Raw genomic sequence first — 13,361 nt, forward strand, 5'->3', positions numbered from 1 at the left:
TTTACATTATATATTAGAAAATATTTTTCATTAAAAGTGCTCTTTATATTAACATGTAATTGGGTTACCATTAGTTTTGAATGAATAAATAGCTTAGCTTTTTCCAGTTTTAATTCTAACACAGTAAATATCAATAGATATAACCCACATGAACAAAAGCTCTTTGAGGGATCTCACTTTAAAAGTGTAAAGAAGAAGTCCTGTGATCAAAACACTGGAGAACTTGAGAACTGCTGTAACAGAGGATAATACAAATGCCTTCTTTATAATATTACACATAAAAAGGCTTTGAGGAAATATTTCTAGCTAGAGAAATAAGCTTAGAGCTTTAAAAAAAAAAAAGGAAATATACTTAAACCATATTTCCTTTTTAACTAAAAAGCTATCCTTTTAAGTTTTCCTATTTTGAAAAATGGACAGAACGATGGAATCTGGGAGTTATCTCTGGAACAACTGAAGGACCATTCATTTGCTCACTAGATTGCAAACTCCATCCAAGCAAGCAGTAACTAGGTGTGTCTGTCCTCCACCGTTCCCACAACATACAATCTTCACACAATCAATAGCTTCTGAATGAAAAGTGGGGAAATGTAAATCTGAACTCAATACATGTACATACCTACATTCCCTAAACATTAATAAATATGCTAATTTGTGAGGTTTTTTTTTTAAACTTATACTCCAAACACAAGAGATGAAGTATTTCTTTTCTTTCAAGAACTACTGACCCACAGAGGGAAAAAAACTCAGTAAAAGATAATTTTATTTCTCAAATTAAGTTTATTTTCAGTCTCTAAATTGACAACCAGGTCCACAAAGTTCTATTTAATAAATATAACAAATTAAAATACACTTTAACCAAAGGAGAAAGGAGGAGGAGTCAAGAAGAGTATGAATTGTGAGGAGGAAGCAATAGGAAAGGGGAGGGTAGAAAGAACAAAGTGAGAGAGGCAAGTGGGATTCTATATATAAATCATTTTTTAAAAAACCTAAAATTCCAAAATGACTTTTTGAATTTACTTGCCCAAATAAATTCAGTCCTTAAAAGAGTTATCCATAATAATGTCTAAATATGTTAACACACACACCCCCAAAATATGTACATCTATTATGTATCAATAAAATAAATACATAAATAAGTGATGTCTAAGTACCTGGCATTTCTTAAGCTCTCTCCTCAGCTGGAGAACTGTAACATGCTCTGGTCCTTCTTCCAGACTTGCAGTGCCTCCAATTCCTCGAAATGAGGTGACCACAGCTTTCCTGACCTCTTGGATCATGTTAAACCACTCCTGCAGTTTGTATTGCTGCTTTTGGTTTAGTCTGACAGTATCTTTTAAGTCAACCAGGAAGGTAAAGGCTTCTTCTACACAACATTGGTAACCCAGACATTCTCCTTGAAGCTGAGCTACTTGCTCCTCAAGAGAATGAATCCTATTTGTATCAGGACTCCCTTCTCGATGGATCTGGCTAGTTTGGCTGACATTAGCCTGCTGGCTTTGCAAAGCTTCTCGAAGCAATTTAATCTCAAATTCCATTTCATCTATACGGTCTGACTCGGGGCTGAAGTTTACAGTGGGTTTGTTTCTAATGTTCCGTGCTCTGTTGGCATATTTGAGAGAATTTAAGGACTCATCAAAATTCGAGGAGGAGGGGCTGACACATGTGATCATGACAGTCTTAGCACTGCCTCCCAGAGAATCTTTCAGAAGCCGGGTAATTTTAGCATCCCTATATGGAATATGTGAACTCTTCCTGCGTGGGTCCCCAAGAGCGCTTATTACATTTCCTAACGCCAGCAATCCACTATTGATTTGAATGGATTCTTTGAACCGTTCACCAGTATTCCCCGTTTTGGTTACTCTTTCTGATCCTGCCAAATCCACAAAGTGGAACTTTGAGGCAATATGCCGAGGGGAATACCATGATCCATCTTCAGCTGCCTCCACATTTTTATGAACTTGACCAATGCTGATTGTAAAAATTGCATGTGATCTGCTGGAGTGCTCATTCATTTGGGTGGTACCTGTATGTCTGGCTGCATTCCCCATCTCCAAAAGGCTCATCACTTCATCTGCACTCTCCACATGGCATTCCTTGGCCCCAACAATCACTTAAAATAGCAATAACATGTTTTTAAGCCAAGTTTTCACCAAAACCTAGTATAGTTAACAGTTACCATTTGCTAAACAGTCTCGCCAAGATAGTCCCTTTTTAAAAAAGTCAACAGCATTTCAAATAACAATAGTAACATCAGCAACATCATTAAATGATTTTAGATAATCTCCCAAAGAAACTATTTTAACAGACAGCACTCATTTTAATGTTTAAATTCTAAAAGCTGTAATTTTTTGAAAAAACAATCTAGTTTGTCTTGAGTCATGAGTCACACTCAATTCCTTAAAATGACTGACAAAAGAAAAACTCTTCATTCCAGTCTTTTGATTTGTAAAGCCTAATAGATCAATCTTTTTTTTTTTTTCTTGAGATGGAGTCTCTGCCATCACCCAGGCTAGAGTGCAGTGGCGCAATCTTGGCTCACTGCAACCTCCACCTCGGGTTTAAGTGATTCTCCTGCCTTAGCCTCCCGAGTAGCTGGATTACAGGCATGCACTACCACACTTGGCTAATTTTTTTTGTATGTTTAGTAGAGACAGGGTTTCACCACGTTGGCCAGGCTGGTCTCGAACTCCTGACCTCAGGTGATCCACCTGCCTTGGCCTCCCAAAGTGCTGGGATAACAGGTGTGAGCCACCACACCCGGCCTAGGTTAATCTTTTATAAATTAATCAAATATATAATTCAAAAGAGTTAATCAGTAGATTAGAATAATTAATTAGTATCAATTAAAAGGCATTAGTTGGCCGGGCGCAGTGGCTCAAGCCTGTAATCCCAGCACTTTGGGAGGCCGAGACGGGCGGATCACGAGGTCAGGAGATCGATACCATCCTGGCTAACATGGTGAAACCCTGTCTCTACTTAAAAAATACAAAAAACTAGCCGGGCGCAGTGGTGGGCGCCTGTAGTCTCAGCTACTTGGGAGGTTGAGGCAGGAGAATGGCGTAAACCCGGGAGGCGGAGCTTGTAGTGAGCTGAGATCCGGCCACTGCACTCCAGCCTGGGCGACACAGCGAGACTCCGTCTCAAAAAAAAAAAAAAGGCATTAGTTGTTTTTTTTTCGGTTTTGTTAATAATCAAGCCATCCTTAGCTTTTAAGTTTGTTAGTATTGTGAGGTCATAATCAACGATGAGTAAAAAATTCAATACAAATAAAGTTGGTCATTCATTTTAAAAACAGGTGTGGTTTACATAATATCAGAATGCAAGGTAGACAGATGAGATAGCAATTAAAAGAAAATACTTTGAACACCATAATGTACTGTACTCAAAAAAGAAAAAAAAGTTTTTATTTCAATCACAGAATGAACTAAAAATAATCTACATTTGCTACCTGCATTATTTGTTTATATCCAAAAATACTGCAAAGAGAAGTAGGTGGACTTAGGAATTGAATCAGAGAAGGAAAGCTCCTGATTTCATGCTCAAATTATATTGCCATAATTCCTCTTTACTCAGATACTGTCACATCAGTATTTCTTTAAAAAAAATCATTTCACTTTCATTATTTCCATCATGACACTTTTTAAACAACCCAGTTCCTGTAAGTTATAGTAAAACTTCCATTAAATTTTTCATTAAATTTTTCCAATGTTAGGCTGTAAGTTAGCACTACGGTTCTCAAACCCAGATGCAAATCACCTGGTAGCTTTATAAAAAAGAAAGTGCCAACGCCCAGGCACCATCTCAGACCAATTAAATCAGAATCCCTGAGAAGTAGGACCCAGAAATCAGTATTTTTAAAAAGCTTCCCACGTGTACTAATTGTGCAGCAGCCAGCATGGACATTACTGCTTCACACAGAGACTCTAAAGAAATACGTTAAACAAATGCACTTTACTTGTGAGTGGGACATTATGTAAGACATACTGTAATTTAAGATCATTTGTAACATCCTTCCAAAATTTTTTCAACATTGGTATCAGATATGAAATATTTTCATCAAGTTTATCAAGAGTGATAGTGAAGTGTATATACGTCTGTCTTGCTTGATATTTTACAAAGAAGCATGTATTATTTTTGTAACTGTTTGATAAAAGATAAAATCAATAATTGTATTCCATAAGATAAAGGAGCTCAAAACATTAGTCTGAATTATATCCAGAAGAGAGAAACTGTACTGAATTATCTAATAAGACCATAAGCTACCACATATAGTTTCTTCTTAAAAAACAAAAACAGGTCAGGCACGGTGGCTCACGCCTGTAATCCCAGCACTTTGGGAGGCCGAGGCGGGCAGATCACAAGGTCAGGAGTTTGAGACCATCCTGGCTAACACGGTGAAACCCCGTCTCTACTAAAAATACAAAAATTAGCCAGGCATGGTGGCACACACCTATAATCCCAGCTACTCGGGAGGCTGAGGCAGCAGAATCACTTGAACCCGGGAGGCAGAGGTTGCAGTGAGCCAAGATTGCACCACTACATTCTAGCCTGGGTGACCTGGGTGATGGAGCGAGATGCTATCTCAAAAAAAAAAAAAAAAAGAGATTAATAATCAATAAAGTTGTTCAAGTTAAAAGTAAAAATAAATTTATTTTGCTTCTGTATGTTTTTAAAGAGTCCTTGGACTATATCCAGAAACTGAATTAAAGCATGTCTGTTTGCTAATGAAGGCAACTGATTAAGTGGGCTACTTTACCTGTGTTTCCTTTTTCATCTTCTCGGATGTGAAGATCCTTCATGGATGTCTCCAATTCTAGAAGATCTCTTAGGTCTTCCTTGTACACTTCTATATAAGATACTTTCACATTAAAGTCAATGCTAGGATGTTCAGAGATGCTTTGAAATATTTCTTGAATAGCTCGAGGAATGATACCCTTTTGGCCCTCCACAACTGAAGCTGAAAATTTAGAAAAAGAAAGCACATCTGGAACTTAAAACAAAAGAAAAGCGACAACCCCAATTTTATAGTTAATTTATTTTATTACATTTCTCTATATTATAACCATTTTTTTTTTTGAGACGGAGTCTTGCTCTGTTGCCCAGACTGGAGTGCCGTGGTGCAATCTCAGCTCACTGTAACCTCCGCCTATCAAATTCAGGTGATTCTCCTGCCTCAGCCTCCTGAGTGGCCGGGATTACAGATGCCCACCACCGGGCTATTATAACTTTTTTAAACCACGACTATAAAATTCACAAGTAAAAGTTTTCACATGTATCCCCTTACCAAGAATTCATTCAAGCATTCATTGAACAAGTATTTATTTAGTATCTACTATGTGCCAGGCACTATTCTAGAACTCTGCAATCCACCAATAAACAAAACAGGGAGAAAAGAAATCCCTTCCCTGGTGAGATTCTGCTGACAAAAGACTGACAATAGCAAAAAAGAATAACTGATAAGTGAATTATATGGCATATTAAAAAGTATTAATTGTACCTGGAGGAAAAAAAATACAGCAGGGTAAGGAGACTAGAAGTAAACAGGAAGGTCATGGTGGGCATCATTCCGAAGGTGATATCTGAGAAGACTTGAAACAGACCGAGCGCGGTGGCTCACGCCTGTAATCCCAGACTTTGGAAGGCTGAGGTGGGCAGATCACTTGAGCCCAGGAGTTCAAGACCAGCTTGGGCAATGTGGTGAAACCCTGTCTCTACTAAAAATACAAAAATTAGCTAGCTAGGTGTGGTGGCCCATGCCTGTAATCCCAACTATTTGGGTGGCTAAGGCACAAGAATCATTTGAAGCTGGGAGGTGGAGGTTGCAGTGAGCTGAGATAGCGCCACTGCACTCCAGCCTGGGCGACAGAGGGAAACTGTCTCAAAAAAAAAAAAAAATGTAATAAGAAAATATATTTGAAAATTCCCAGGAATGAAACAGACACTAAGTGACACAGGCGAATTTCAAAGCACGTAGATGTGGCAGAAATGTACATTTTAATATAAATGATAAAACTATATGGAGTGGCATTTTATTCCATAAATAGGCCATGCTGTGGTGGCTCACACCTGTAATCCCAGCACATGGGGAGGCCAAGGTGGGTGGATCGCTTGAGCTAAGAAGTTTGAGACCAGCCTGGGCAACATGGCAAGATCCCTGCTCTACAAAAAAATACAAAAAAATTTCATGTTGCATGCCTATGGTCTCAGCTGCTTGGGAGGCTGAGAAGGGAGGATTACTTGAGCTTGGGAGCCAGAGGTTGCAGTGAGTCAGGAGACAGAGCCTGGGTGACAGAGCAAGACCCCTTTCTCAAAATAAATAAATAAATACTTTATCGTTCCCAATTCACTGTTCATTAAATACTGGATCCAGAGAGGTGGCCCTTGACTCATAAAACATCATTCTACACAAAGGGCTTCCCCTGCCTAAAGCCACTCCACCTCTCGGATATTCACTACTACTAGTAGGAGCCACGTTATAAAAACGTTGGTGTTTTTGGCCAGGCACGGTGGCTCACACCTGTAATCCCAGCTCTCTGGGAGGCCGAGGCAGGTGGATCACGGGGTCAGGAGATCGAGACCATCCTGGCTAACACGGTGAAACCCCGTCTCTACTAGAAATACAAAAAATTAGCCAGGTGTGGTGGTGGGTGCCTGCAGTCCCAGGCTGAGGCAGGAGAATGGTGCGAACCCGGGAGGCGGAGCTTGCAGTGAGCCAAGATCGCGCCACTGCACTCCAGCCTGGGGGACAGAGTGAGACTCTGTCTCAAAAAAAAAAAAAAAAAAAAAAAAAGTTGGTGCTTTTAGATGACATATAATTTCTAAAGCAGAAAATAGCTGTAAAAAGCAGGAAACTGACCCTAGATAAGACCAATCTATTTCACAGTCTTTTGCACTAAAATATCTTTCTCTTTAGATTATTTATTATGGTCTGGGTGGAATCCCAATCACTGGAGCACAATTCATTTATGTTGGCAAGAATTGTTTTTTTTTGGTGAGACGGAGTCTCACTCTGTCACCCAGGCTGGAGTGCGGTGGTGCGATCTCGGCTCACTGCAACCTCCGCCTCCCAGGTTCAAGTGATTCTCCTGCCTCAGCCTCCCAAATAGCTGGGACTACAGGCGTGTGCCACCATGCCCGGTTAATTTCTTGTGTTTTCAGTTGAGATGGGGTTTCACCGTGTTAGCCAGGATGGTCTCGATCTCCTCACCTCATGATCTGCCCGCCTCGGCCTCCCAAACTGCTGGGATTACAGGGATGAGCCACCACGCCCGGCCAAAAATGCTTTTTTAAAAAAGTTCTTATATTTCTTTACACGTCACCAAGTGTATCTGTGCTGAGATTTCTGGATGGGGTGAAAAGGTGCAAGAAGCTTGAGAGTAGAAAGGGATAATGAGAAAAGACAGAGAAGCAAGCCAAAGTTGATGGCGACAGAGAATGTATACAGAAGCAGGTGCAGAAAGGCCAGTTATGCCCAGGCCTAGACCCTCAGTTCAAGAATGAGGAAGGGAACATCTCTACACCTCTTCTCCTCCAACACTATCTAAGCCCACAGCTTCTACAACCCAGAACACAGACCAGTACTGTAACATTATGAGTAAACACTTATTTCTGTTCCCCTCTTTCAAAAAGGAGTTAAAGCAGGTTTACAAATAGGCGTAGGAGGGGCTCAAACAGATACTTCTACATCAGTGTTCATAGTAACATTATTTACAGGAGCTACAACAGGGAAGCAAACCAAATGTCCATCAAAAGAAGAATGGATAAATAAAACATAGTATATACATACAATGGAATGTTCTTGGAAAAATGAATGACGTTCTGATAGGTGACATAACATGCTAAGTGAGAGAAGCTAGACACAGAAGGAAAATTACTGTATGATTCCACTTCTTTTTTCTTTTCTTTTTTTTTTTTTTTGAGACAGGGTTTCACTGTGTCACCCAAGCTGGAGTGCAGTGGCACAATCATAGTTCACTGTGGCCTTGACCTCCTGGGCTCAGGCAATCTTCCCACCTAAGCCTCTGAAGTAGCTGGGACTACAGGCATGTGCCACCACATCCAGCTAATTTTTTTTTGTTTTTTGTAGTGACAAGCTCTCACTATGTTGCCCAGGCTGGAGTGCAGTGGTGCGATCTCAGCTCACTGCAACCTCCGCCTCCTGGGTTCAAGCGATTCTCCTGCCTCAGCCTCCTGAGTAGCTGGGACTACAGGCACCCGCCACCACACCTGGCTAATTTTTGTATTTTTAGAAGAGATGGGGTTTCACCATGTTGGCCAGGATGGTCTCGATTTTCTGACCTCATGATCCACCTGCCTCAGCCTCCCAAAGTGCTGAGATTACAGGCGTGAGCCACCGCGCTTGGCCCACTTTTATGCGTTTTGTTTTGTTTTGTGAGACAGAGTCTTGCTCTACTGCCCACACTGGAGTGCAGTGGCGCGATCTCAGCTGCAACCTCTGCCTCCCAGGTTCAAGTGATTCTCCTGCCTCAGCCTCCAGTAGCTGGGATTACAGGTGCACACCACCACGCCTGACTAATTTTTTTGTATTTTTAGTAGAGATGGGGTTTCATCATGTTGCCCAGGTTGATCTCAAACCCCTGAGCTCAGATGATCCTCCCAAAGTGCTAGGATTACAGACGTGAGCCACCACACCTGACCTCCACTTATATGAAATATCTAGAATAGGCAAATTAAAAGAGACAGAAAGTAAATCAGGGATTATCAGAGAATGCTGGGAGAGCTATTGCTTAATGGGTACATAGCTACTGTTTGGGTGATGAAAATTTTGAAAATACTGGTTATTATTGCATTAATAATTAGTATATTTGATGCTGCAGAACTCTACAACTTGAAAGTAGCTAAAATGATAAGTTTGGTTATCTTTATATTTATATGTACTTTATCACAATTGTAAAGATAGTAAAAAAAAAAAGGTGTATAAAATTTAAAATAAGTGGAGGGAAAAACTGAGACTTTAAAAGCTTCTATAGGCTAATTTAGAAAACTGCCCATCATTTTTAGCATTGTTCCATGGAAAATGTATTCCAAGCAACAAACAGTTGACTTACAAATGACACTTAAAAACAACTTGCTTCCAAGTTGAAGATTACCAAAATTTAGGTTTTTGGCAACAATCATGCTGAAAATCTAAGTTTCCATCAACTTCGATGGCTGTCCTTCCCCTCATTTAAGAGGCAAGACTGCCATCATGTGGTAAGTAAAGTAAGTTATGGGTTTTCTTCTAATACAGTACAAATGAAGATTCCCTTTTAAGAGCTTGTAGGAACTAGCCTGTAGGAAATATCTAAACCTTTCAAACTGTAGCATAGATAAGCAATCTTGATTACCCAGAATAAATAATTGACCAGAAATAGTTCAGTTATGCCCCACATCAATAGACAGCAAAGCACAATTTAAAAGACGTATCAAAAAGCTTAATTTCAAATATTTATAATAAAGCTCCAATATGTATTTTGATAACTTAAATATAAAATTTGCAATGTTAGTCTTATATTCCTGAAATAAACCATTTCCAAGAGAAAACCTGCAAAGTTTTATACCTCAACAACTATCATTTAGCCATTATATGGTATTTCAAGAGTACACAAAGGTTTTTGGAAAAGGCTATACCTGGTAAAGGTAATTCCAAAGTTCTGAAAAGCTGGAAAATGAATATTAGCTAAATAAGCATCATATTTAAAAATAAAGCCAGGCATGGTGGTTCACGCCTGTAATCACAGCACTTTGGGAGACTGAGGCAGGGCAGATCACTTGATCTCAGGTGTTAGAGACCAGCCTGGACAACATGGCAAAACCCTGTCTCTGCAAAAAATAAAAAATAAAAAATTAGTCGGGAGTGGTGATATGCCCCTGTAGTCCCAGATACTCAGGAGGCCAAGGTGGAAGAATTTCTTGAGCCCAGAAGGTTGAGGCTGCAGTTAGCTGTGATTGTGCCACTGTACTCCAGCCAGGGCAACAGAACAAGGCCCTGTCTCAAAGCAAAATCAAAAACAAAAAACAAAGTGAGACCCCATCTCTACAAAAAAGTTTTTAAAATAAAGTAAAATACATTTTAAAATAAGAGAGTTTCACTCTGCCCTAGTGCCCAGCATGGTAACCTAGATACTGCAGATGCTCAATAAATATTCACTGGGGGATGGGGGGGACGGGGCAGGGAAGCATTATTTGCATGGTCAATAACCAAAAAGCAGATAACTGACCCAGAATTGGTGTCCTATAGAGACATTCTGGGAAACAGAAAATCCTCACTAATACACCAAAAAATAAATCCAACTTTTTTTGAGACAGAGTCTTGGTCTGTTGCCCAGACTGGAGCACAGTGGCATGATCCTGGCTCACCGTAGCCTCCGCCTCCCAGGTTCAAGCGAATTCTCTGCTTCAGCCTCCCGAGTAGCTGGGATTAGAGGCGTGTGCCACAACGCCCAGCTAATTTTTGTATTTGTAGTAGAGACAGGGTTTCGCCATGTTGACCAGGCTGGTCTCAAACTCCTGGCCTCAAGTGATCTGCCTGCCTCGGCCTCCCAAAGTGCTGGGATTACAGGTGTGAGCCACCGCACCTGGACTGAAATGATATTTTACATTGTTAAATGCAAAAAGAAAGTTACAGAATCACAGGTATAATATCTCATTAAACAAACAAAAACCCAAAAAACTACATAAGTGAGTAATACGCATCAAACTTATTTCTTTGGGGTGAGAGGAGTTGTCACTTGTTTAATTTTTTTATGCATCACTTGCAGTCCTTCTTATAATAAATATTTCTTTAATTTAAAAAAAGTAGAAAGAAAACACCATCCAAAATATTCTTTTTTTTTTTTTTTTTTGGAGACGGAGTCTAGCTCTGTCGCCCAGGCTGGAGTGCAGTGGCGCGATCTCGGCTCACTGCAAGCTCCGCCTCCCGGGTTTACGCCCTTCTCCTGCCTCAGCCTCCCGAGTAGCTGGGACTACAGGCGCCCGCCATCTCGCCCGGCTAGTTTTTGTATTTTTTTTTTTAGTAGAGACGGGGTTTCACCGTGTAGCTCAGGATGGTCTCGATCTCCTGACCTCGTGATCCACCCGTCTCGGCCTCCCAAAGTGCTGGGATTACAGGCTTGAGCCACCGCGCCCGGCCCCAAAATATTCTTAATGGTGGTCTATTTCTTCTGATAGAAAGAATTTTAGAGCAATTAAAATATGTTAGAATAGATAACTTTAGTAACTTTTTCCCTTACAAAATTAAAATAGTACTCATGGTCTCCTAATAAAAAAAAAGAAAAGTATAGCTATAATTAAGTCACCAGCTTCTGAACATGTATAATTCCTATTGGTATAAAGCATATAATGGGTCATTAGGATTATAAAACATTTGCCAATCAAAAAAAACAAAAATCCCTACAATCCTAAAGAAAAGCCACAATTTATACTAGAAAAACTGAATTATTTCTATTGTAAGACCCTGAAACAATCTAGTATCTGTGATCTCCTAATTCTGCAGAATATACAGATGTTTTTCTTTTAGTTGGGGAGTATTGGCCTCTTGAAGCTCCTCCATTTTAATCTTTGGAATAAAGATTTCCTCAAACTACACAACCACTCCCTGAGCCACCACCCATCCATGCATGTAATAAGAGAAGTTTCTTTTTTAAAATTTTTTATTTTTTTATTGTTTCAGCTCATATCTCAACAGCTAGAGAAAAAAGTTTCTGAAAGCCATGTATTTTACATTTGTGAAATATGAAAATAGAAAAATATCGAGAGCCACTATTCATACGGAGAATACTAACTAAAACTTTACACAATGATGCATATGTGCACTATTCGAAAATTTGTTTTTAGTAGAAAGCTATCAATACAGTAAACAATCTTAACAGAGGACTTGGCTGTCAATTCTCCCACTCTATTACCAGACACTTAACTAAAATGATTTCCAAGGTTCCCTCCAGCTCTACATGAGATCCTATGATTCTATCTTTTCCAAACTATAATTACAAGCAGGAGAAATTATGTCCTAAAGTATTCAGAATTTAAAAAAGAAATCTGGCTAGAATATGAAAAAAAGATACTCTACATAGTAAATTTTTCCTACGGTCCCTAAGTCCTGACTGTGGGACTCTTAATATTTACAACTGGCTTGTTAAAGAACGCCAAATCTGATCATGTTAACTCATTTATCTCTATTTTAAATTCTGTTCAAAATAACAAGGGCTGACCACTGAAAACTATCTTAAACTTCTTTCCTTAAGCAAATATAATCCTAAGTTAGATTGCTTAATGAAACTTCAATATTTAAAAACAAACCTTTCAAAGATGATGATCTTAGGATCACATTTCATTATATTATTCATTCCTTCACTATTCAATTAATATGCTAAGCACCTACCACGTATCAGGTATTGGTCATGTTTTAGCTTCTTTCTAGCGTCATAAATAAAAGTCAAAGAGTATGAGAATCTTACCAATATGGCCTCCTCCAATGGTGTATGTCTTCCCAGATCCAGTTTGTCCATAGGCAAAAACAGTTGCATTATAGCCCTCAATGAGTGACAACACTAGGGGCTTTATACATGTATTATAAACTTCATCTTGAGTGGAATTTTTGCCAAAAACAAAATCAAAAGTGAAGACTCTATCTCTCCCAATGATAACTTGCTGGCTGTTTGGAATAACTCTCACACAAACTTGATGATTATGAAGAACTTCTTTGCAAAGCAGAGGTCTAATTCTTACAGCAACTTTCACTGGTATTTCTTCCATGGCAACTTAGATTTTACTAAATAGATTTTCTACTTAATGTTCAGTATCTAGTGTGAGAAACTTCCATCTTATGTAAGATCTGGATTCCTGTGTATCAAAAATAAAAAACAAATTTTAATTACTGATTCCTTTTATTCCAATAAACTAACCACCTTCTAAAGCAAAGTCAGTGAGAACAGGTTTTGTTCCAACACAACACAGTTACAAAAAGTAAACTTGTCTTGTAAAATACATTGTAAATTTGTAGACAAAATAGTATGTCTTGGGTTTGCTTCAAAATAATCTAGAGTATGGGGTCCATGAGTTGATAAATGATGAAGCTAAGTGGTAAGTACATGGGATTCCATTGTGCCTTTATTTCTACAGTAATAATGTTTCCCAGTTCATTAATCTAAATATTAAATAGCCAGGGAGTTAGAAAATTAAGGCAAGGAGATAATTAAGTAAGGAACTGTACACGTGTTTTTTTTGTTTGCTTTTTGAGATGGAGTATTGCTCTATCGTCTAGGGTGGAACGCAGTGGTGTGATCTCTGCTCTCTGTAACCTCTGCCTCCCAGGTTCAAGTGATTCTCCTGCCTCAGGCCTCTTGAGTAGCTGGAATTAC

General features: G+C 39.2%; 1 protein-coding gene across 4 annotated transcripts in view; it reads right to left on the reverse strand.

Annotated features, from left to right (window-relative positions):
- Positions 1 to 13,361, reverse strand: part of KIF27 (kinesin family member 27) — an 85,862-nt gene that overhangs the window by 65,496 nt on the left and 7,005 nt on the right. For all 4 annotated transcript variants that reach the window (XM_011953971.1, XM_011953972.1, XM_011953969.1 and 1 more), the window contains 3 exons: positions 12,459 to 12,843; positions 4,760 to 4,960; positions 1,155 to 2,113 (listed from right to left, as the gene is read on the reverse strand). In XM_011953971.1, the coding sequence (XP_011809361.1) occupies positions 1,155 to 2,113; positions 4,760 to 4,960; positions 12,459 to 12,756 (1,458 nt within the window). In that variant the 5' untranslated portion in view covers positions 12,757 to 12,843. The remainder of the gene's footprint in view (positions 1 to 1,154; positions 2,114 to 4,759; positions 4,961 to 12,458; positions 12,844 to 13,361) is intronic.

The sequence above is a fragment of the Colobus angolensis genome, unplaced genomic scaffold (genome assembly GCF_000951035.1).
Source record: "Colobus angolensis palliatus isolate OR3802 unplaced genomic scaffold, Cang.pa_1.0 Scaffold379, whole genome shotgun sequence".
Classification (NCBI taxonomy): domain Eukaryota; kingdom Metazoa; phylum Chordata; class Mammalia; order Primates; family Cercopithecidae; genus Colobus; species Colobus angolensis.